General features: G+C 39.1%; 1 protein-coding gene across 1 annotated transcript in view; it reads left to right on the top strand.

The window, feature by feature from the left end:
• The first annotated feature begins 3,620 nt into the window (after positions 1-3,620).
• Positions 3,621-24,615, top strand: part of GLDC (glycine decarboxylase) — a 109,657-nt gene continuing 88,662 nt past the window's right edge. Inside the window, exons 1-2 of the mRNA XM_021006352.2 lie at positions 3,621-4,256; positions 4,849-4,927. Of these exons, the coding sequence (XP_020862011.1) occupies positions 3,972-4,256; positions 4,849-4,927 (364 nt within the window). The 5' untranslated portion in view covers positions 3,621-3,971. The remainder of the gene's footprint in view (positions 4,257-4,848; positions 4,928-24,615) is intronic.

Here is a 24,615-nt window from a genome sequence, read left to right on the forward strand (position 1 = left end):
AGGAGAAGAAGAAAATATTCCACAGATCTTCATAAGACCTCCCTTTATTCTCTATTCCCCCCCCCAATTTGGACTTTCCCAGGCATTTTATTCATTGTAACTATTTGATCCAGTCGTTCCACTTCTATCTTTGTTCTCTATCAATGAATCACTACTTGTCAAGGATGTTGTAGATAGGACTCATGATTTGGGTAGGAGGTGGAGGAGATGACCTTTTAGCTCCTTTCAAACTCTGAGATGTTATGATTGTATGTCCTCAGAACCTTCTTCCAAAGCCATACCTTTATTGTCTTTCCCTACTCCCATATTAACAGGATCTTTGCACCCTTCATTGAAACTCAAACGTTAACTCCTCTATGGAGATTTCTGTTCCTGAAAACAGTGGTGCTCCTTCTCCACCATACTTACTGCTCATAACATATTCTTTGTCAGCTCACCAAATCCTCTCATTTCATCTCACCCCTCCCCATCTCACCATTAAATAAACTCACTTTACCCCTTCGCTTATACATAATCATAGAATATTAGAACCAGAAGACAACTTAAAGGTTATGCAACCCAATAGTTCCCAAACTCTACGAGCATGAAGACGCCTCTTTAATGTCCTCAAATGTGTAAATGAATACAATGCTCTGCCTCCCCCTCCTCCAACTCTTACAATCCCTGGTTTTCTTAGAGGCTCAGCTCCAAATGCCATCTTTAGCAGGAGGATTTTTCTGGTCTCCTCACATGTTAGAGCTTTCTCCTCTGAGGTTACATACCTTCCATCTACTCTGTATGTATCTTGTATGTAATTAATCATTTACGTGTTGTTTTCTCCACTGGAATGTAAGCTGTTTGAAACTAGAAACTGTTTTGGCTTTCTTTTTATCCCCAGCACTTAAACACAATGCCAAATTCTTAGTAAGTGCTTAATAAATGCTTATTGATTGGTTAATTGATTGATGGTTATGCTTTTATTTCTTGATTGAGAAAATACAAAAAGGCTATATGTCAAAGAATTTGCATTTTATTCATCTCAATTGCATCTATGTATATTTGAATAATAGTAGTACATATATCTGCAACCCCTTAACTCATCTACACAAATTATGTTTATTTATTTATGGATTCTCAGAACTCTGCATATAACTTGTTTGTATATGTGTTTATTTGTTGTCTCCCATTAGATTGTGAACTCCTTGAGGGAAAGGATTCTTTTGCCTCTTTTTTGTATCCACAGCACTTTGCAGAGTGCCAGGCACATAGTAGGTACTCAATAAATGTTTATTATTATTATTGATCTTGTACTGACTCTGAGGCTTCCTTGGAGGTAGGGACTCACAGGTAGGAACTACTGATCTAGTCCAATACCTCCCTGCCTCCTATAATATTTATGAGAAAACTGAGATCCAGAAGAATAAAAAAACTTGAATCAGGTCTTACATCTATGATGTGTTGGAGTAGGGCTTACAACTGAAAGTTTCATGTTCTATTACAGCACAATTCCTCACATGTGTCTCTATCCACATTTGATCATAGAATCATATTTTATATCTAGAAGGGACCTTAGAAGCCATGAGTCCAAGCCCTTCATTTTGAAGATGATTAAACTAAGACTGAAAATTTGCCCAGGGTATCACATAGCTAATAAGCCTGAGACAAAATTCGAATTTGGATCTTCCTGCCTCTTAGTCAAAACACTTTATCCACTGTGCTACTTGGCTGCCTCAGAACTGGGACTTTAAATATTATTACTCTTAATGCTAAAAATCATTAAACATAGAATGTTAGAGCTGAAAGTGATTTTGGAGATCATTGAGTCCAAACTCATCATTTTCACAAATGGTACATTGAGTCCCAGATCTGTGAAGTGACTTGCCTGAAGTCACTATGGAGTCCAGACTGGGAATTAGAACTCTTCACTAATAGTCTTTTTTTCCCCTCCCACATTTGAAGACATGGCAGCACAAAGAGATCTGAGGGTCTCAGAGTTCTTAAAAATCCAGATGCAAATATTAGATGTCTGAAGAAGAGCTAGGGTGAAATTGGTGAGAAACAGGAAGAATGATGGCAAGATAGTAATCATGCTGTTGAGGTTTAGAGGATTGAGGGTGCTGGGACCCTGAAACATCAAAACTTGAGGCCTGCTCCAATGAATTAGACCCAAGCCTTCTTTAAGTCAAAGACAAAGTTTATTAGAACACTGATTGGGGTGATCAAGATTCCTACTGAGTCTTCACTACTGGCTAGATTTTAGGAATCTGAGAACCTTAATGGACATAAGATGGATTTTATATATATTTTTATAGACTGTGGGAAGGGTCTAGGAGTGGATAAGTAGTTTGGGGTGACTGGAGGAGGGGTCTAGGGAAGATCTTGATGGGAGTGGCTGGGAGGTAGAACTGGGTCTAGATAGGATCAAGGGTGGAAAGTAGCTGGGGGCCATCCCGAGGTAACAGACAATGGAGGGCTGGGCTAAATTAAAGGTAACAGAGAATTGGGAGATTGAGCATAGGTGATAATGAAAAGCGAGGTAAAAGGGGATTATGGCCTCAGGAGAATGCTACAGATTTACTATTTTACTATCAAGTGGGAAAATTCGAGGAGAGTTCGAGGAGGGGGTTTCTAAAGCCTGTACCCTATAATTCCCCCTCAAACAAATGGAACCCAAATTGTTTTAGGGTAAAGGGCAAAGGTTTTAGGTTGGCCCATACCAGTCAATGTTATCAAAAACTGTTTAATGGCACAGATCTTTTCTTCCTCATGAGGTCAATAAAAGCATTTCTATGTGGTTTCCTTTTCAAATGATGTTATAAGATTGGTTTCCAAATAGTTGTCTGAGAAAATAAAACTCCTGGTAATTATTCACCATAATAAAGTTTAAATTTATGTTATGATGAATTTTCCAGATAGTTGTTTTTAAGACTTACCATTCCTAATGCTTAATTTTCAGATCTCCCTAATTCACAAGGAAAATACTGTATATTATAGCCTTCTAGAAGAATGCAAAAAAAAAAATGCTTTTAATCAATGTTTTCCCAAGGGCCGCACAGCAAATAAAATACATTTTCAAAAAAAATTCAACAGTTTGTGCCTCAAAGAAACTTTGACTATTGTACCCCAGAGAAATTTTAAGTGAGCCATATCATGTATGAAGTCCAGGTTATTTCAGAATAACATATATATGCACGTGTATATATGATATGATATGATACATATGCTATAATAACAAATGCATACACACACATAATGATGAATTAGAAATGTAGTATGTTCTTAGTAGCGGAAGCTCTCTCTCTCCCTTCCCCCCGCCCCCACTTCCCCTCCTTTTCTCTTCACACCCACTCCCTTCACCTGGAACTCCAACAGGCTTTCTGAGCTAGATTACTTTACATTTTAGGTTGGATTAATTTGGAAGCCGCCCAGAGGTTCCGGCGTCCCAAGCTACAGGCGATGGGGAAATTGTCTCGCACGGTCTGGTGCAGGGAAAGAATAGAAAGAATTGAGGGGATTGGGGGTGGAGGCAAGCAGAGAGGGCGGGGGCTACATTGCCCCAATCCCCCCCTCTACCCCGCTGTGTCCTTTCCTATTGGCTAAAATGTCCCAGAAAGGCGGAGCCCGAGACCCCGTTCTCCACCTCATCTTCACGCAGTCGGTCTGGCTCCTCTTTAAGTGAGCCCGGCAGGTGTCTTGGACTGAGAACTTTGTGCGAGTGTCGGAGTCTGAGTCTCCAAGTCTTCTCGCCTGTTCCATCCATCCTTCCATCCTTCCATCCTTCTATCCATCCATCCATCCCTGCCTCCTTCCATTCCAGAGCCTGGGAGGATCTCAGGAGACAGACATAACCTTGGCTTAGGACTCGGCAGAGACTCCGGACGAACGGAAGAGCAGCCGGAATAGAAGAGAAGGGAGGGGGCAGGGAGGACCACCTCTAGGAGTAAAAAGAAAGCGTTGAACTCAGCCCGGTCCGTTTGCTAGTAGCGTCGGCCATGCAGAACTGTGTGAAGTGGTGGGGAGGACTGCGCCTTGGCCGGGGGGTGGCGGCGGTCACTGTACGCCACTTGCCCGTGGGTCCCTCAGGGCCGAGCCCCCTGAGGGGACGCTGGGCGCAGCCGGGCCGAGACTGCAGCGGCAGCGGCGGCCGCAGCCCTGGGGCCACTGTGACCTCCCGCCACATCGAGCAGCTGCTCCCTAGGCACGATGACTTCTCCGAGAGGCACATTGGCCCGAGAGACAAAGAGAAGAGGGAGATGCTGCAGACCTTAGGACTGGCGGTAAGGTCGCTTTCCTCCCATTCCCCTTTGCTTCTGCTCATCTTTTGCTCTCCTCCCCTCAATTGCCCCCAGTCCTCCTATCGCCGCTTTCCTTATCCACCCCCGCTCCCCTATTTCGGGCTCTTCGCCCCACCTCTTGCTTTCCACTCAGTTCAGCCCCTCGGGCCCTGGGTCCTAATTCCTTCTTCCCTTCTCCACCACTTTCTCCCTGTCCGTGTGGGTTTCTCCCTTGCCCCTCCCTGGCTGTGCCTCTTAGCCATGGAAACCTTGAAACTTGCTGGTTTCCTAGGTCGCATAGCTAAGAAGGTTGTTGCCTGGGAAAGCGGTTCCTTTTTAAGTGTTAGTGACGGGTTTGAGTAGTTATTCCTGCCTGCTTAAACTAAGTTGTATTAGCAGAGAGATAGAATCAGCCCTTTACAACTGTTGATGCACAATGAGGGCTTTTGTTGCGTCTGTTTAAAGTGTTTCAAACTACTTAAATGAATTCCCCACGAGCTTTTATGGATTTAAGAAATGCAAAAGCAATTCCCAAAGAAATAGGCCTATTTATATTGTTTTTTTCTTTGTGTTCCTGGCTCTCTTTTAAATCTAGAGTGTGAACGAATTGATTGAGAAGACCGTCCCTGCCAGCATCCGCTTGAGAAGACCCTTGAAGATGGAGGATCCTGTTTGTAAGTGAACTATGGCAGTATCAGGAGATTCTGAGAAATCTCACAATTCCCGATGCCTTTGGTATAACTAATCCTATCCACAGTGGTTTAAGAGGAAGTATTTATTCTCAATTCAGTTTTATTATTGCTCAGTACCGTATCTGCTGATTAAAATAGAGCACTCAAGAGACAAATTAGCAGTAGTGTGTGTGTGTGTGTGTGTGTGTGTGTGTGTGTGTGTGTGTGTGTGTGTGTGTGTGTGTTGGGGAAGGGGGGGAGGAATTGAAGGAAGAATCCCTGAAATGAATTATATATATGTATAAATTTTCAATCTAAATCCCCCCCCCCCCCCCCCCCCCCCCCCCGCCATTGGAGGGCCTTTTAAGAAGTACCATTGTTAGGGAACGCTAACACATTAAGTAACATTTTAACTCATAGAGGAAAGTAAAGTGAAGCCAAAGCTGTTTTCGGCCTGAAAGCTTCTGTTTAGAAGCACACACCAATGAATTATGAAGGAAACTGTGTTTGCTTACTTGTCCCTCCCTGGAGCTTTGAACTATTTTACATTCTAAAAATTTAAATAGTCTGATTGATGTTCAGAAGCATTTAACTGCTGTGGTACTTTGATTACGTTGTTCTACTAGATCCAGACAGACTGTACTTGATTCTCATCAGCAGAGTATTGTCATTTAAGTACTGTAGTTGAGAAATTTAAAAGAAAGGAAGGTGTACCCAATTTGAAATGGTAAAGATGGTATCTCTTCTACCTCAGAATTTCTCTAAAGATTGAAGGCAGCTGGTTTTTCAAGTTTTAGATCCAGTTACACACATATACACATTGGACCTAGGAATCAGGGAGACAAGTTCAAATCCCAATTTCAGACACTTACTGTCTGTATGACCCTAGACAAATAACTTAACCTCTTTCTGCCTTAATTCTTTCATTTGTGAAATGGGGGTAATAAGAGCACCTACTTCACTTGTAGTTTTAAGGATAAAATGAGATAATATTTTTGAAGTGCTTTCAAACCTTAAAGGCTACATAAATGCTAGCTATTATTACTGTAGGGATTATTTCCCTTTGGTAAGTTTTTTTAAAAAAATTTATTTTTAGTTTTCAACATTCACTTCCATGAGATTTTGAGTTCCAGATTTTTCCGACATCTCTCCCCTCCCCCCATTTGGTAAGTTTCTAATTCAAGATCCTGTTCCTCTGTAATAGATAATCATCACAACATTTTTATAGTACTTCAAGGCTTGCAAAATGCTTAGTATTTCATTTTTTCTTCACAACAAATCTGTGAAGTTGGTACTAGAGATATTATAAAAAAAATAGATAGGATTTGCAGAGGGTTTTCTATATTTATCTCACTTGATCTTTGCATCAATCCTGTGAGATAGGTACTAGATTTCCCACTTTACAGATGAAGAAACTGAGGCATAGAGAAAGTTAAATGACTTTCACAGGCTGCTCTAAATAGCATCTATGGCAGGATTTGAATTCAGGCCTTTTTAACTCCAAGCCCAGCATTCAATACACTATACACCACTTTGCCACCTCAATTACTCTTTTCAAATCCAAATCTTTGGATTTGAGGGTCAGAAATGGCATGGCTTGCCTATTGTCACACTAGCAATGTGTTGTCATCATTCTAGTTGCTGGACTTATTGCTCCTTTACATCTGCCCTCTTGGCTCTATATCTGTACATATAAATCTTCTCACACATAGGCACACTTGTAAGTGTCCAAGGTAGGATGTGAACACAAGTCTCTGCTTATTTTAGAGCTAGCACAATTTCTGTTACGTGGGCCTGCCTCTCTATTGTTGTCATGTGAAGGATTGTAGCAGAGTAGAGATATGATTATAGGTTCTTGAATTCCAAATCCAGTACTCTTTCTACTATGCTATGGAGCTAAAATCTTTGTAAATCTGGGCTCAGATATTTATCAGTTTCAGGACGTGGGTAAGCCACTTCCCTCTTGGGGTCTCAATTTCCTTAACTAAGGCATAAGGGACTTGGATGAGAAGCTCTCATAATAATAGCTGTCCTTAATGTAGTACTTTAAGGTTTGTAAAGTATTTTATACACATTATCTCATTTGATTCTCATAGCAACCCTGCAATGTGCATACAATATTGTACTTTATAAAACAGACCCCTTTCAGCTCTAAAACCTAATGACCCTCTTTTTAAAAAATCAATTTAACAAAAATATTTTCTCCCACTCACCTACCCTCTTTTTTTTTGTCACCTCCCCTCTTGATCCCACTGAAGGAAAAAGAATAAAATCCTTGTAACAAATATGTATAGTCAAGCAAAAGAAATCCTATACTGGTCAGGTTCAAAAAATGTGTCTCGTACTACATGTTTAGTCTATCACCACCTTGTGAGGAGATGAGTAGCATTCTTCATCATCAATTCTCTGACAACATGGTTAATGAATTATATTTTTCAAAGTCCTAAAGTCTTTTGCAGTTGTTTATCTTTATACTGTTGAAGCTAATGTAAAAATTACTGTCCTGATCCTACTTAGTTCACTCTTCATCAGTTCATGCAAGCTTCCTAGGCTTCTTTGAAACAATCTCCTTTACAGTTGCTTATAGCACAATAGTATTTCATTAAATTCATATACCATACTTTGTTCAGCCATTCTCCAGTAGATGGGCACTCCCTTATGTTCCAGTTATTTACCACTATAAAAAGAGCTGCTTAAGTTTTTTTTTGGTATACACACACACACACACACACACACACACACACACACACACACACACACACGGCCTGAGAGTTTTGAAAATGAGTGCTAGAGGGGACATTATAGATCATCTAATCTGACCCTCCACCCCCCTCATTTTACAGATGATGAAACTGAAGGCCAGAGTGGTAGATGACTTGATCAGGTCCACATAGTCAATTTATCTTAGGACTTAAATCTAGGTCTCCTAGCTCCAAATCCAGTGTTTCTAATATGTATATGTATATATGTGTGTGTGTATGTATACGTATGTATATTCCAAACATTTTTAAGTTAGATGAAGATAGGGAAGAGGAGCCACTAACTACTGTGGAGGGGTCAGCAAAGCTGACATGTGGGAGGTGGCACTTGATTAAAACCTTGAAGGAAGTCAAGGATTCTGAGAGACAGCTGGTAGCCAGGTGGCTTAGAACACTGGTCTGAAGTCAAGAGTTCAAATGCAGCCTTGGGTACTTAGTGGCTGTGTGACTGTGTGTCAAGCCCCTTAACCTCCCTGTGCTTCAGTTTCCTTGTGTGTAGAATGAGGATAATAATAACACCTCCCAGGGCTGTTGTGAGGATCAAATGAGAATATTTGTAAAGCATTTAGCACAAGGCTTCTTCATTTCCCCAGAGGTGAATGCATGGAGGCTGGCCTGTGCAAAGACAAGGAGGCAGGAAATTGAATGTCAAAACTATACAACTGCAAGTAAGGTAGTTTTTTTTAATTGATTAATTAATTTCATAGTTTTCAACATTCACTTCCATAAACTTTTGAGTTTCAAATTTTCTCCCCTTCTTCCCCACCTTCCTCTCCAACAAAGCATGCAATATGATATAGGCTCTACATATACATTCCTATTAAACATATTTTCACGTTAGTCATCTTGTAAGGAAGAATTAGAACCAATAGGAAGAACCAGAAGAAGGAAGAAACAAAACAGAAGAAAGAAAAAAAGAGCAAAAAGTATGCTTTGATCTGCATTAAACTCCGTAGTTCTTTCTCTGGATGTGAATAACATTTTCTATCATGAGACCCTTGGAGATGTCTTAAATTCTTGCATTGCTAAGAAGAGCTAAGTCTATCAAAGTTAGTCATCACACAGTGTGGCTGTTACTGTGTACAACGTTCTCCTGGTTCAGTTCACTTCACTCAGCACCAGTCCACACAAGTCTTTCCAGGTTTTTCTGAAGTCTACTTGCTCATCATTTCTTATGGAACAATAGTATTCCATTACATTCGTATACCACAACTTGTTCAGCCATTCCCCAATTGATGGGCATCCCCTCAATTTCTAATTCTTTTGCCAGCACAGAAAGAGCTGCTATAAATATTTTTGTACATATGGGTCCTTTTACCATTTTTATGATCTCTTTGGGATACAACCCTAGAGGTGCTATTGCTGGGTCAAAGGGTACGCACATTTTTATAAACCTTTGGGCATAATTCCAAATTGCTCTCCAAAATGGTTGGATCAGTTCACAACTCCACCAACAATGTATTAGTGTTCCAGTTTCCCCACATCTTCTCCCACATTTATCATTGTCCTGTTTTGTCACGTTGGCCAATCTGATAGGTGTGATGTGGTGCCTCAGAGTTGTTTTGATTTGCATTTCTCTAATCAATAGTGATTTAGAGCATTTTTTCATATGACTATAGATGGCTTTAATTTCTTCCTCTGAAAACTGCCTGTTCATATCCTTTGACCATTTATCAACTGGGGAATTACTTGTATTCTTATAAATTTGACTTAGCTCTGTATGTATTTTATTTGTTTTTGGGTTTTTTTTGGCTAGGCAGTAGGGTTAAGTGACTTGCCCAGAGTCACACAGCTAGTGAGTATTATGTGTCTGAGGCCGGATTTGAACTCAGGTCCTTCTGACTCCAGGGCCAGTACTCTATCCACTGCGCCACCTAGCTGCCCCTCTCTATATATTTTAGAAATGAGGCCCTTATCAGAGACACTGGTGGTCAAAATTCTTTCCCGGTTTTCTGCTTTCCTCCCAATCTTGGTTGCATTGGTTTTGTGCAAAAACTTTTCAACTTGTTGTAATCAAAATTATCCATTTTGCATTTCATAATGTTCTCTGTCTCTTGTTTAGTCATAAATTCTTTTGTTCTGCATAAATCTGACAGGTAAACTATTCCTTGCTCTCCCAGTTTGCTTATAGTATCAGCCTTTATATCTAAATTGTGTACCCATTTTCACTTTATTTTGATAAACAGTATAAGATGTTGGTCTATGCCTAGTTTCTGCCGCACTATTTTCCAGTTTTTGTCAAATAGTGAGCTCTTATCCCAGAAGCTGGAGTCTTTGGATTTATCAAACAGTAGATTACTATAGTCATTGACTACTGTGTCTTGTGTATCTAACCTATTCCACTGATCCACCAGGAAATAAGATAGTTTGGCTGGGATATGAAGCATATGAGAGGGAGTGATGTGAAATCATTCTAGAAAGATAGATTGGAGCCAAATTGAGTTTTTATTTTGTCCTGGAGGCTTTAGGGAGCCATTGAAACTTCCTAAGTAGAGGAATGACCAGCACTTTAGGAACACCAATTTGGTAGATGTGCAGATGATTATTTTGAGGAGGAGAGTGGAGGCTGGGTGTTCAAGTAGGAGGCTTATTCAAAAATCCAGGTGAGAGGTGATATGGGCCTCAACTAGGTAGGTGGCTATGTGAGTAGAGAGAATAAGATAAGGGATAGATAAGGGAGAGTTGCAGGGAGAGTAACAACTTATTAGATATAGGGGTTGGGGGAAGTAAGTCAGTCAATAAACATTTATTAAGTGCCTATTATGTGCCAGGTAGGAAGAGTATAGAGTCAGGCATAACTCCTAGCTTTTGAACTATGGTAACTAGAAGAATGGTGGTGCCCTTATACAGAAATAGGGAAGTTAGAACAAAGGGGGTTCGTCCATATAGTGAGCTTGAGATGTTTAAAAAGCAGGTATTGTGGGACTGGAGCTCAGGAGAGAGACTATACCAGGCTGACTCTCATTCCTGATGATACTTAGACAACAAAACTATCCAAGGCAAGGACTGCTCACATAAGCCACTTATTGCTTGTATAACTCTGGGCAAATTCCTTATCCTTTCTTGGGCTCAGTTTCCTCAAAGTTAAAATGAGATGGTTCAAATACATGATATTTAAGGGTCCTTCCAGCTCTAAATTCTAGGCTCCTAAGTTCTATGACCTAAGATGAGTGGGTGCAGTGTATATAAGAATTGATTACCTCTGCGTGATACCTTGGCTTACCCTGGGTATCCCAGAACTGGAAGGAAATCCTCCAGTCACTGGGATGGCTAGATGGAAAAGAGAGCAGGACAGTGTTGCATAATCTGCTGGAAGAATTGTGTCACACAGTTCTAGTTTTCTCCTGAGCTGACCCTGAGATTACCCGAGATCAGGCCAGTGCCTCTCCCCATCCTTTAACCCCAAGGTTGATTGCAAATCTATATTATGGCCACTTATTAACTTTCATTGGAAAAAAAAATTATTTCTGAGAGTAGCCTGGCTGTGGATTTTCAAATGCATGGTAAGACTATTTCCCTTAACTATGCCTGTCCTTCTAACACTCACTCAGCCTGTGAAAATTATGATTTTTTGTTTTTATATTCATATTGATAAGACCATAGATCCACAGGAGTAACAGGAATAAATCTGATGGAACTTGACTACCTTTTTGGACATGCGCTTTGTGGTGATCATATTGTTGGAGCAGATTGTACAATTTTAAAGGTGGAATCAACCTTAAGAGACCAGTTAGTGGAAACTCATTTTACAGATGAAGAAACTGAGGTCTATGAAAGGAAAGCAACTTGCTCTATGTTTCCCAGATATTAAATGGCAGAGCAAATGCTTGAACTCAAGTTTTTGAATTCCAAGTTAGCTTCCTCCTGGTTGAGGTCCTTAGGCATTGGGGGGAGGGGGGGCAGGCGGTGATCTCTAGCCCTCCCTCAAAGCCAGCTTAGTGATATGATAAATACCATTCTAATGACTTTGACCAATCAAGCAATCAATAAACATTTGTTAAGCACCTACTATGTGCCAGATACTGTGCTAAGCCCTGGGGATACAAAAAGAGGCAAAAGACAGTCCTTGCCTTCAGGGAGCTCACAATCTAATGGAGGAGACAACATGCAAACAAGTATATAAAAAGCAAGCTATGTACAGGATAAATAAAATCCCCAGCCTAAAGCAAATTAGAAACAGCAAATTAAAAGAGGAAGAGAAAGGGTGTTTCTAGAGGTATACATCTCATGCTGTCATGATGATGACAGCAAAAAATCATATAGCTGACAGCCAGACTGCTCTTTTGATCTTTTTGTTTTCTTTTAAATGTAGCCTCACCATAAGAAAGGATAATAAATCATCAGAGTAAAACTATGAGGAGCTCACTCTTCCCTTTTTTAAGTGAGGAATGTCTATTACTCTCCATCATCTTCTCCCTTCTAACATGTGGATTCTTATTTCAAATTTTATGTATTGCCTTCTTCTAGAGCAGGCCGCTGATCTGGAGTTGAGTCTCACCATATTATCAGCTGTGATACATTCTTATAGTCTTTTTAGAAAAGATGGAGAGGTGCTACAAGACAGTCCTGGGGAGACATTCAACAAGGTGCTGAACTGTCCTAAAAGCAACCTAAGTCAAGGGAGTGATGTATGGGTGAAGAGCAGGTCTATCCCCCACATTGAAGATCTCATCTATTCCTAACAGCTATATACATTTGACTCTTAACATCTGTTTGAGAAGAAAAGCAGAGGAGGAAGAGATGGCAGGAGACATGAAAAGCATAGATTAGATGCCTCAGAACCTTGCATTAGAGGGAGGTCCAGTTCAGAATTCAAACTCCAGGAGACTGTGGGAGGGGCACATGAACTGGGAAAGAAAAAGATGAAAAAGACCCCAGGATGGCACGTAATACACCATAATTAAAAACTATGCCACCAGCAGCTATAGAATTGTAGTAATTAGAACCAGAAGATACCTTAGAGATTATCCATTCCAACTTCTTCACTTTGAAGATGAGAAAATGGAAATTGATAGAAATAGCCAGCTGGAATTTGAACACAGATCCTCCTGACCCCAAGCTATTTCCATTGAATTAGAGTGACTTTGACATTAACAAATTTTTTTTTTAAATTTTGGAGGCAATGGGGGTAAAGTGCCCAGGGTCACACAGCTAGCTAATAAGTGTCTAAGGCCACATTTGAACTCAGGTCCTCCTGACTCCAAGGCTGGTGCTATATCCATTGTGCCACCTAGCTGTCCCCAACAAAATTTATTTCTAAGGTAAATCGGCCAGCCAGGGAAGAGATTCCCTGGGTGTCAGAGCTGAAAGGGACCTGTAAAATGACAGTAGCTGTATCCTATACATCATGAGTTTGCTGGGAGGTTCAAATGATGTGATATGACAAAAGCACTTTATAAAGATTCAGTGTAATGAAAGGATTAAACAACCTGAGATTGACTTGGCATCAGGAGATATGGGTTCAAATGTTAGCTTTGACTCTTGTTATTACTGTGACTGTGACTGTTTCCTCACTATAAAATGGGATGATAATGCTTTCGCCTACCTACCTAATACAGTTAGTGTGAAATGTTTTATAAACATTTAAAAATTATAAAAATATCATCTACACTGCAGAATTTGTTTCCCTTTTGTAAGTTATTCTCCCCATAGGGAAATGATGTTAGTTTTTCTCTCTGTTTCCTTGTATCCCTTTCACTTGCAATAAAATGACTCGTTAACTACAGCATAGGATAATGGAAAGAACAGAGAGATAATGAGCTCAAATTCTAGCTCTGCTACTTTTCTGGTTGTGTGACCTTGGCAAGTCTATGCCTCAGTTTCCTCATCTGTAAAATGGAGATAATAATAACCCTTATTTCACAGATCAAATGAGTGAAGGTCAAATGAGATAACACATTGAAGTATTTGGTGACCTTAAAGCATTCTATAAGTCACTTCATCTCCCTCAACTTCAGTTTTCTCCTCTGTAAAATGAGGGGCTGGGCTGAGGTGTTCTTTAAAAGTCTCTTCTAATTCTAAATCATGTTGTTCTCCTCCAGTTTATTAAATTGTTACATTTAATAATAGCTAGGGAAAATACCAGCATAGGCTTCGCTGGTCTCCTGGCAGATATCTGATATGATGCCTTTAAAGAGGAAGCCTTTTCCAAATTAGTAACAATGGTTTTGTAAATTGTGTGTGTGTGCATGTGCGTGTGTGTGTATGTGTTTGTGCATGTGTGAGCACTTGTACATACCTGCTTACACTTATATATATGCATATGAAGTAAGACTACAGAAGCAATTTCCTTAAAAACTTTTTTCTTTTTCAGTAGAATGGAAGGGATTACAAATAATGTCTAGTCCAGGCCCTTCATTTTTTTTAATCTATTTTTTTTAAAGGTAACTGTGGTTAAGTGACTTGCCCAGGGTCACACAGCTAGTAAGTGTCAAGTGTTTGGTCTGAGGCCAGATTTGAACTCAGGTTCTCCTGACTTCAGGGCCAGTGCTGTATCCACTGCGCTGCCTAGCTGCCTCCAGGCCCTTCATTTTTATAGAAAAGGAAACTGAGGCCCAAAGAGGGGAAATGTCTTGCCTCTGATTTAAACTGAGAACCAAATTCAATCCCCTTTTCCACTGTACTACATGGCCAGGAGTGATATTTAAAAAAAAAAAATTGTGATCTGTAGTTTGGAAGGCAAATGGGCATAAATTTAGGTGCTTTAGAGATGGATAGAAAGATGAGTTTCTCTAATAGAAAAGCAGGATGGTAAAGTGGAAATGCTATTGTATTTGAAGTCAGTGGACCTTCTGCATAATCCTAGCTCTGCCACTTACCAGCTGTGTGCTCCTTACCTCTCTAGCCTTAGTGGCCTCATCTGTCAATTTTGGACTCATTGGTGTCTAAGTCCCCTTCCAGCTATATGTACTGTAAGTTTGAATCTCAGCTCTATATTTCACTAGCTCTATACTCCATGGGCAAGTTACTTTACTTTTCAGTTTCCTTATCTGTAAAATGGTGTTAAATATCTTCACTATTTCACAGGGCTATTGTGAGCTAGGGATGGTAACAACAATTATTAATAAATACAGTAACAACAATTATTTGAGAGGGTCTGATATTAAGGTGAAGTATTTAGGCAGGGAAAGTGAAGTGGAATTCAGACCAAAAATACTATTAAAGAAGAAAAGTCTTTGTGTATTCAAAGATTATCAGAGCAGAAAGGGACATTAGAGATAGTTTAGTCCATTTTACAGATGAGAAAACTGAGGCGATGAAGTGACTTCCCAAAACTATGTGGCTAGTAGGTGATAAAGGCCACACTCAAACTTAGGTCTTTTCTTTCTAAGCTTAGTGTTCTTTTCATTACATCCTATTGCCCCCCCCCTTTTTTTGGGGGGGCGGTGGTATGGTCAGCAGGGAGGGGAAGTAGACAAGGTATGAGGGAGGAGGTAAGTATATTTTTTTGTGTGGTGGTGACCAGGTCTGGAATTTCCATGTTCCATTCCTACTTATCTGTTGCTGAATGGTTTTGGAGAGAGTCATTTAGGTGAATGTACAATTCCCATTGGCAACTTGTTATCTAATTTCAACTGACTACTCATTTCTGCAAGGTAATCTTTTTACTATTTCCTAATTGATTTTCTAGACGACTCCCCACATTAACTATTCTAAACCTTCTCTTCTCTCCAGAAACCTCCCATGCTGTCCCTCTCTCAGCCTTCAGAACTAAAGACAAAATCTTATACTTTACTGGGAAAATAGAGGTCATTTACTATGAACTCTCTTTTCTCCCTTTTTTTTTAATCTCACAGCCCCTAGGACAGCATCACCCATTTTCTCTTCCTTTACTCCATTCTCCAACCTTTCTACATGTACTCTTGATTCCATTCCCTCTCATTTCCACTGGCATTTTGTCCCCACCATCATCCTTTTCTCATTCTAATCTTTAAATTTCTCCCTATCTACTGGTTCCTTCCCTGGCTGTCCAATTTCCCCCCATCCTTAGAAAACCTTCATCAGATCTTACCATTTTATAAGCTATCATTCTATGTATCTCCTCTCATTTCATCCAAACTACTTGGAAAAAAGTTTTCTATATTTGTTGCTTTACTTCTTCTCCTCATTTTAGTCTAAATGCTTAAAAATTGGTTTCCTACATCATCACTTAACTGAAACTGTCTTTTCCATAATCACCAGTGATCTCTTAATTGTCAGTTCTGATGATTTTTTTTCTTAATCCTTATGTTTTTTTAAATCTCTCTGCAACATTTGGCATTGTTGACCATCCTCTTCTCCTAGATACTCTTTCTTCTTTGGATTTTCAGGACAGTACTTTTTTCTTGGTTCTTCTACCCATAAGATTGCTTTGTTTCAGCCTTCTTTGCTGGTATGATGTCCTATAACTATAGGTGTCCTCCAAGGTTCTGTTCTGGCCTTTCTTTGCTAATGATTTCAGGATCTATTTTCATAGCCATAGGCCTTCTCTTGAGCTCCAGTTCCACAGCAGGAATTTCTGAACAGGCATTTCAAACTGGATGTTAGATACATCTTAAACTTGTTGCGTCCCAGATTGAACTTACTACGTTTTCCCCAAAACTTACTGTCTTCTGAACTTCCCAATTTCTATAGAAGGTGCTACTATCTTTCCAGTCACTCAATGGTTATTATCATTGATTCCTCACTTACTTTCATCACAAACATCCAATCATTTCCCTAGTCTTGTTTCTGCCACCACAACATCTCCTGTGTCTGTTTCCTTCTCTTCACTCATACAGCTACCATCCTACTTCATACTTTATGGCCTCTCACCTGGACTATTGCAATAGCTTCCTTATAGGTTATTTATTTATTTTTATTTATTTATTTATTTTAGGCAATTGGGGTTAAGTGACCTGCACAGGGTCACACAGCTAGTAAGTGTTATGTGTCTGAGTTCAGATTTTGAACTCAGGTCCTCCCGACTTCAGGGCCGGTGCTCTATCCACTGTGCCACCTAGCTGCCCCCCTCTTATAGGTTTTTCTTGTCTAATCCAGTCTTCCTTCAGTTACCAGGGATTTTCCTAAAGCAAAAGTTGGATCATATCACTGCTAGGATCAGTAAACTACAGTGGCTCCCTGTGGCCTCCAAGATCAAATATAAACTCCTCTATTTGGCATTTAAAGCTTCTTCCAAGTTGCCTGCAACCTAGCACATGAGTCCCCTTCCATATACATTATAATCCAGCCAAACTGCCTGTCTTGCTGTTTCTCATAAATGACATTCCATCTTTTGTCTCTGTGCATTTGTACTGACTATCCACCCTATTTGGTATTTGCTCTTCACCCTCCTTGGCTCAAGTACTGTCTTCTACGGGAGGCTATTCCTCATGTTCTCTGCAACTGCTATTTCCTTTTCTTCAAAATCATTCTGTATCTATTTTTTTCCTTCCTTCTTTCCTTCCTTCCTTTCCATCCGTCCAAGCTGGTTGTCATATCTCCCTAGCTAGACTGTAAGCTCTTTGAGGGCAGGGGACTGATTGATAGATTGGCACATGACAAGTGCTTACTAATTACTGATTGATTAAATTGAGTGTCTCTTCTAGAGCATTATCATCATAATCAACATTTGCATAGCAAAAATTTTTACATTTAAAAAAAATTTTTTAAGCCTTACAACAGCCTGTGAAGTAGAAACTGCAGGTGGTATGATTATCCCCATTTTACAGATGAAGGAACTACTTGCTCATAGTTACATACCTAATAAATATCAAGATATGGGATTATTGCTGAAACTTCCATTTCAATTGACATAAGAGATAGCTTCCATTAATAAGTGCATTTTGGCTTTTCCTTCAGGAGTGTTTAACAGCCTAATCAACTCATTACTGCTAGAAAGTATTTCTTTTGATTTCTTTGATATCCTGTCATATACTGTGACAGCCCCGTTTTCTAAGTAAGTGGCAGAAGGAACTTTTCTCTGTTATTTTAAAAGCTTCTGAAAGTAGGCAATATAAGAGCATTAATTCTGAGCTTTTGGAAGAGTCAGCAATGATTCAACATTCGCACATTCCCCTCACCTCTGAATTCGAAGGTCAGAGAGATCAGTGAACTCTGTTCTTGGTACATTAAGGCCAGTGTGTTTTCCTTTGCATTACGAAATGCACTGAGTTAGAGGAATAAACAAGGTCAGGAATTCAACAAGGAAAGAATTGGCAGCTCAGGTTCTTGAAGGATTACTTGACTACTTTCAGGGGAGGGAGCACACCATTCGGGCTGCCCTAGAATACTGGAGGCTAGGATATTGGAAATGATGGCAGCTTTCCAAGTGTTTCTTAATGGTTCCTTACTTTCTTTTTCTCTCTTTGTTGGCTACATTGTTTTCATTCACATTCTGAAAAGGAGCAATTTACAGGAATCAGAGCCACAAAAAGGGGAAGATGTTTTTGTAGAATATAGAGCTATGAGCAGAGAATGTGTATTGCTGTGAATTTTGCTCAGGAGATTTTTTTTTCCTTTTATGTGACACTGTCCACTTTGTTTATACAGGTGAGCATAACGGATTCCTGTCAATTTTTATGACACTTTTTTTTTAAAAACAGTAATCTTTCTTACAAGGCAGAAAACACACAATAGAATTGGAATAAATGATTTCATGTTCTTTGAGCAAAGACTTCTTAGGGTATGGGGAGGAGAATGTGACTTTAATTTTAACAGAGCCTTGCTTTCTTTGATTTTGGGACTTGATAGAGAGAGACCTGATCAGTGGATTAAAAACTTTTCCTTTCCATTGAGTGAGCAGGTGAGCCTATATCTTCCTTCTATTCTCTCTTCATCTTCTACCCCTTGTTGTTATAGAGTTTCATTGAAACATCATGTTATAACCATGGAATTTGTAGTTTTAGTTGGGGACCCAATAAGCCATTTGTCCTCCCTTAGGTTACTGGCCAATAATTTATTTTCCTGGCTTCCAAAAGTTACTTGTTTGGTCTTATTCAGCCAAAGTGAATTAATGACCAGTGGTCACCGCCAGATAATACTTAGAGCAATTCAGATTGTCGTAAAGTTGTACATTGGGAGATCATATGATATGTAATGCTAGAAGCAGTAGATTGGGAGTTAGATTGAATCCTGGCTCTAATACTTACTACTTGTGTGACTGTGGACAAGTGGACCATGGACTTGGATCAAGCAATAACCCTTTATGGAGCGTACCAAATATAGTAAGTACTATATAAATGTTAGCTATTATTATTATTTTCACTGTGGTAGTCACTGAGGATGCAAAGAAAAAAGTGAAATAGTTCTTGTTGCCAAGGGGTTTATATTTTATTGGTGGAAACAATATGCACATGTAGAAGCACATGCAAAATAAAATGTAGCATCATTTTGAAGGTGACATCTTACAACTGAGAGTAGGGGATGAGGAAAGACCTCATGTAGGAGATGGCATATGAGTTGAGCTTTGAAATAACCTATTTATTCTCAGAAGCACTGCTGAAGAAGGTGTGCATTTCAAATATGGGGGACAAGGGAGGTAGAGTGCCATCTGTGAAGAACAGCAGAGACAAGTGGGGCTGGATGTGGCTCTGTGTGGTTTGTCCTTTGTTCTTGAAGAGGATAATGACATCAGGGACATGATGATGTGACTTGCAATTGACTTTGACTTGAGTGAGAGAGGGCTGTGCAAAGTCACAAGCCTCACTTTTCCCTCCAGAGCCATCTATGATCCAGGTGCCAGATGTCAATCAGGATGACTGTAGATGGCCCAGGAGGCAATGGGCGACTTTGGCCCTTTTAAACTATGGTCTTTCTAGGTTCTCACTTTGAGTGAGGCAATGCCCATTCAGTGTATAGGCCTATTTAAGAAGTGGGTCAAGGGGTGGCCCCTTTAATAAAAAAAAAAAATCAAACTGGGAGGGGAAGATCCTCAGGGTTGCTGGCCAAAAGAGAAACAGTTACTATTTACATTCACACTGAGCCAGTATGACCCAAAAAAATAACCATTAAGTGATAGTGGAATGCCAGAAGAGGAGGATTTCAGTATGAGGTAGTCTCTAAGGTACTCTTAAGTACAAATCTGTGATCCTATGAATTTATTTCATTGTCTTTGACTGGTTTCTGAGCATCTCAAAAAACCAAGATCTTTATTGCCAGGAGAGTCAAGTCAGTTATTATCACTGTGTTCACACTGTCTCAGACTGCATCCTGCCCTCCAGCTAGCCATCTGACAAGTAAAATATATGCTGCTGGTCACAATAAGGAATGAATGTTAATAGCATGCATCTGTGAGCCTCTATAGTAACTAATTTCCCCTTCTGCTCAGCTGAATTTGTTTTGATTGCATCCATCCTTTTCACATCATGAATTGCAAAGTTAACTTAAGAGTTTATTTCATTCTATCCTAGGTACAAAATTGTACTCTACAAATATAGAAGGAATTACACATAACTTTAGAACTCCATACTATGCCTAGGTTCTGGGTGTTTTGGGGAAATCATAATTATACAAATATATTCCAGTAGCCATAAACCAAATAGCAAAACTTTTGATATAATAATATAGTAAATAACAAAGGTATGATCTCCTACATATTCCCACACTGTTGGTATGAGTCATTACTCCCAATTAAACTCATGATTCTATGGCTGTGTCCTACATATAAAGTCCCCCTTGTTCTGGCTCCCAGAAATCAGTTATGTCTAGTTACTCACTCCATTTTTATAGCTGCCATTTCTTTTTGCCCTGTAACTGCTAAGGTCCCCTCCTATTCTAACATTCGTATTTTCATGCTAAATAGCTTCATGCTTCCATATTCCAGAGTTGGAATTTCCTGATATGTGGCTTCTTTCTCTGAATCTGGGTTTGGAAAGTATACATCTCAAGGCTCTCCAGAAATCAGGGAACTGCAGTTGGAAGGCATTTCACAGCCAAGGGCACAGCAATAGTATCAAGAGCATTAAACTTGAAGTAGGCAGCTAGATGTCAAACTGAATAGATAAATTGTGGGACTTGGAGTTAGGAATATCTGAGTTTGAATCCTACCTCAAACACTTACTAGCTATGTGACCCTGGCAAATTATCTCTCTACCTCTGTTTCCTCATCTATAAAATGGGGATAATAGCCCCAACCTCACAGGGTTGTTATGAAGATCAGAGATTAACATCATTAACAACTTTTTTGTGGAAGAGAGGTAAAGTAGGCCTATACTGTAGAAAATGATGGTAGTTTGGCTGGGAAGATGGCAATTTGGAATTAAACTCTATGTACATATTAAAATGTTCTAACTCCTCTCCCTGTTATTTCAACTAATCCTGCTTTATTTTCCCAACGGGAAATAAGACCTAGTTAAAGTTGGCAATCAGGTTGGCTCTCAGTTTAAGTGGGTGAAGAATAATATGACATCAAAACTAGATGTTTTGCAACTAGATTGCTCTTCCATGGAGAGTCAGACCAAAGGAGGCTTCAGCTGTCTGAGCAGTGTACAGCTCAGTCCTTTGTCCTGGGGTCATTCCTGGCTCAAAAGGGTGCACTTAATATCTGTGCTATCAATCTCAACTTTTTAGAGACCTGCACGCTAGTAAAGATAACAAAAAGATTTTTCCAAGCAAAGGTTCAAGGGCCTCCCAAAATAGAGTTTGAAGGCTTCTTTTTTTAAAAGTTTTTCCTGTTGATATCTTTTTATTTTTAATAATTACCTAAATTTTCCCCTGTATATTTCCTCCTCCCCCTCCCAGAGAATCATCCTATTTAGCAAAGAATTTTTTAAAAGAAAAAAGAGGAAGAAGAGGGGGAAAATACCAGAATTGATACTTTTTTTTAGAATAAGTTTTTATTGATCTCTTTTGTTTTTCACATCATCATAGTTTTCTGCAGTATCTTCCCCTCCCTTCCAGAGAGCTATTTTATATGACAAATAGTATTTTGAAAGCTTAAAATAAAAGAGAGAAAGAAAATGAAGAGGAAAAAAATCAGCACTACTGATCAATATGTTGAAAAAGTCTAAAAACACATGCAACGTTCAATACCTCTGTTAAAGGTGGGTTGGGAGCATCCCTTCATCTTGTCTTTCTAGCTACACTTGTTCTTTATAATTTTGCAATGTTCATTTTTGATGTTTGAATTTGTGTTGTTCTTTCTATTTGTATAATCAATGCATTAAAAAAATATGAATGGGGGCTTTTACCAAATGACAAAAAAAAGGGAATTTTGATTTCTATGAGAGGACTATAGGGGTCCACCGTCTTTTACTCTCAGACATTAACAAAATTTGGGAGAAGGATAAATCTGGTTAAGATCTTGGTAATAGCCCTATTAATAGTTTAGTAGGTTAAGAACCACTGTAGCAGACTTGGTTTACCAATAGATCATTGAGATAATGAGATAGCACACATGAAGAGCTTTGCAAACTTTAAAGGTAGCTAGATTGTCTAGTCCAAACTTTTCATCTTACAGAAGAGAAAACTGAGACCAGAGAAGTGAAATGATTTCCTCCAAATCATATAAAACATTTCCTGAACTCCAAATCTGATTAGTTAGTAGCTATTCCCCAAACTGAATGTTCCATCTCCTGCCTCAGGTAATTTTCACTATTTCTCCTACTCCCCCCACCCCGACCCCACCAGTACTCAAAGCCTATGCATTTAGTGCATTTCAGGCTTTATCTCCTCACATTCACATCTCATAATTTTTGTTTTTTGTCAAGGATCAGTGTTCTCTCAGGGGAGCCATCTATAATCATACCAGTTTTTAGGGCTCTCTCACATCTCAAAATAACTTGTATTTATTTTTCTATATATATGTTATAATACATACAGTCTTACATACAGAGCAAGAGCTATTTCTTTTTAAAAAGTTCTTTATTGATATTTTCTCTTTCTGCTACTATGATCACCATAGCATCCCAAGTATTCCTATACTACTACATATATATATACATATATATACTATATTCATAGACCCACATATATACACATATATACATATATACTACCACATAATATACCAAGTATACTGCTCCTCCCAGCTAATCATCCCATATGACAAATCAGTTTTTAGAGAGGTGGAAAAAAAGTAAGCACAACTGAATAATATATTAAAAAATCCAAAAAACATGTACTGTAGACCTCCTACCTCCATAAAAGAGTAAGTTGGGGGTGTCTTCACATCTCTTCATTTGAGTTCCACTTGTTCTTTATAATTTTGATACGTTTACTTTAGAGTTTTTCATGTGTCATTGTTCTTCCATTTACATTATTGCAGTTACTATGTATATTGTTTTCTTGGCTCTGTTTACTTCACTCTACATCAATTCATATAGTTCTTTCCATGCTTCTTTGTATTAATCATACACATAATTTCTTACAGGAAAGTGATATTCCATTACATTTGTTTATCACAATTTGTTAGCCATTCCCCTATTATAGGCACCTACTTTGTTTTCAACTTTTAGCTATCACGAAAAGTACCATATAAATATTTTGGAGTATATAGAGAAGGCAAGATCAATTTCATCATTTTCTTTGTATTCCTAGCACCTAACACAGAGTCTTGCACATAGTAGGTGCTTGATAGATGTTTATTGAAGTCAAACCCTGCATCGTTTGATTTCAAATCCAATGCATTTTCTTTTTTCTTTATTTATTTAACAGTTAAAAAAATTCACTCATTGAAAAAGCAAGCAATATAGTGCTAATAAACATGGAAAGTCATGGAAAACATTTCTGTATTAGCCATATCCAAAAAAAAAACAGAAAAAGAAAAAGAAAGTGCAAAAAAATTGCTTCAATCTGTACTCAGGGTTCATCAGTTCTCTCTCTGGAGGTGGATAGCATTTTTCTTCATGAGTCCTTTGGAATTGTTGTGGATCCCAAATCCAATGCTCTTTCACAATTACACTGCACTGTTGATGGAGTGTTACTTCCCATATTTTATTGCTGCTTACCAAAGGCTCCGAAAAGCAGGTCAGGACAGCTTCCCCATTGGTTGATGATAAAACACACAATACATTCAGTTTGGAGGAAAAGTTTCCACCTCTTACCCTTAATGGAGAAGATAGTTATTTGATATTTGCCTCCAAAATAAAATTGCACAATAATAATAATGGCACCAATTTGTAGCACTTTATATTTTACAAATGACTTTCCATGAAGCAACCTCATGACACGTGCAGGGCTAATGTCATTATCCCTGTTGCACTGCTGAGAAAACTGAGGCTCAGAAGGATTAATGGTGTGCCCAGAGCTATGACTTGAACCTTGGTTTTATGGTTCCCAATGCATTACATCATATAGCCTCTCTGCAGGTTTTGTAGTACTGATTGTAACTGGAGGGGGAAAGAAAGGATTTAAGGGGAAACATTTGGTTTTCAGACTGAAATACAGAGATGGAGGTGAAGTTCAACATAGATTAAAGAAATGCTGTGCTCTTTGAACTTGAGTGGGAGCCATCAGAAGTTGTAAGGTCAGTGACATAGTTTCCTAATGCTTATTTGGTTTCTTGTACACTGGAAAAAATATGCATTAGTGTATACACAGAGAGAAACACAATACATATGCATAGGATCATATTTTGTTCATGCAATTTATTGGGCTTGAATTTGGAGAAAGCGAACTTTTCAAAATACACTTATAGCAGACAGTTCTGGGTGACATAAGTTGGAAAAAATGTCAAAAACAAAATTCTAACTTTCCTTTTTCTAAGGTTTGAGCCTCTGACCTTTTGTCCCCTTGGCCTCCAGTGTGGAGAACCCCAGTGGTGCTCAACCATTCCTTGAAGTCTTAATTACAGCTGACCCAGCTATAGTACAGATGCTTGCTTCTGTCTAGCACCACTAATTAAGGTTTCCTTCCTGGTGTGCTTCTGCATTATCCCATCTTCTTCAAATGAGGAAATGATATTTTTCTGTAGCAGTTGGGAAGCTTTCCTGTGTGATCCCTTTGTGGATGAGTTAGCAACTTGCCCTCTCTGAT

The sequence above is a fragment of the Phascolarctos cinereus genome, unplaced genomic scaffold (assembly GCF_003287225.1).
Source record: "Phascolarctos cinereus isolate Bilbo 61053 unplaced genomic scaffold, phaCin_HiC Scaffold_4;HRSCAF=312, whole genome shotgun sequence".
NCBI lineage: Eukaryota > Metazoa > Chordata > Mammalia > Diprotodontia > Phascolarctidae > Phascolarctos > Phascolarctos cinereus.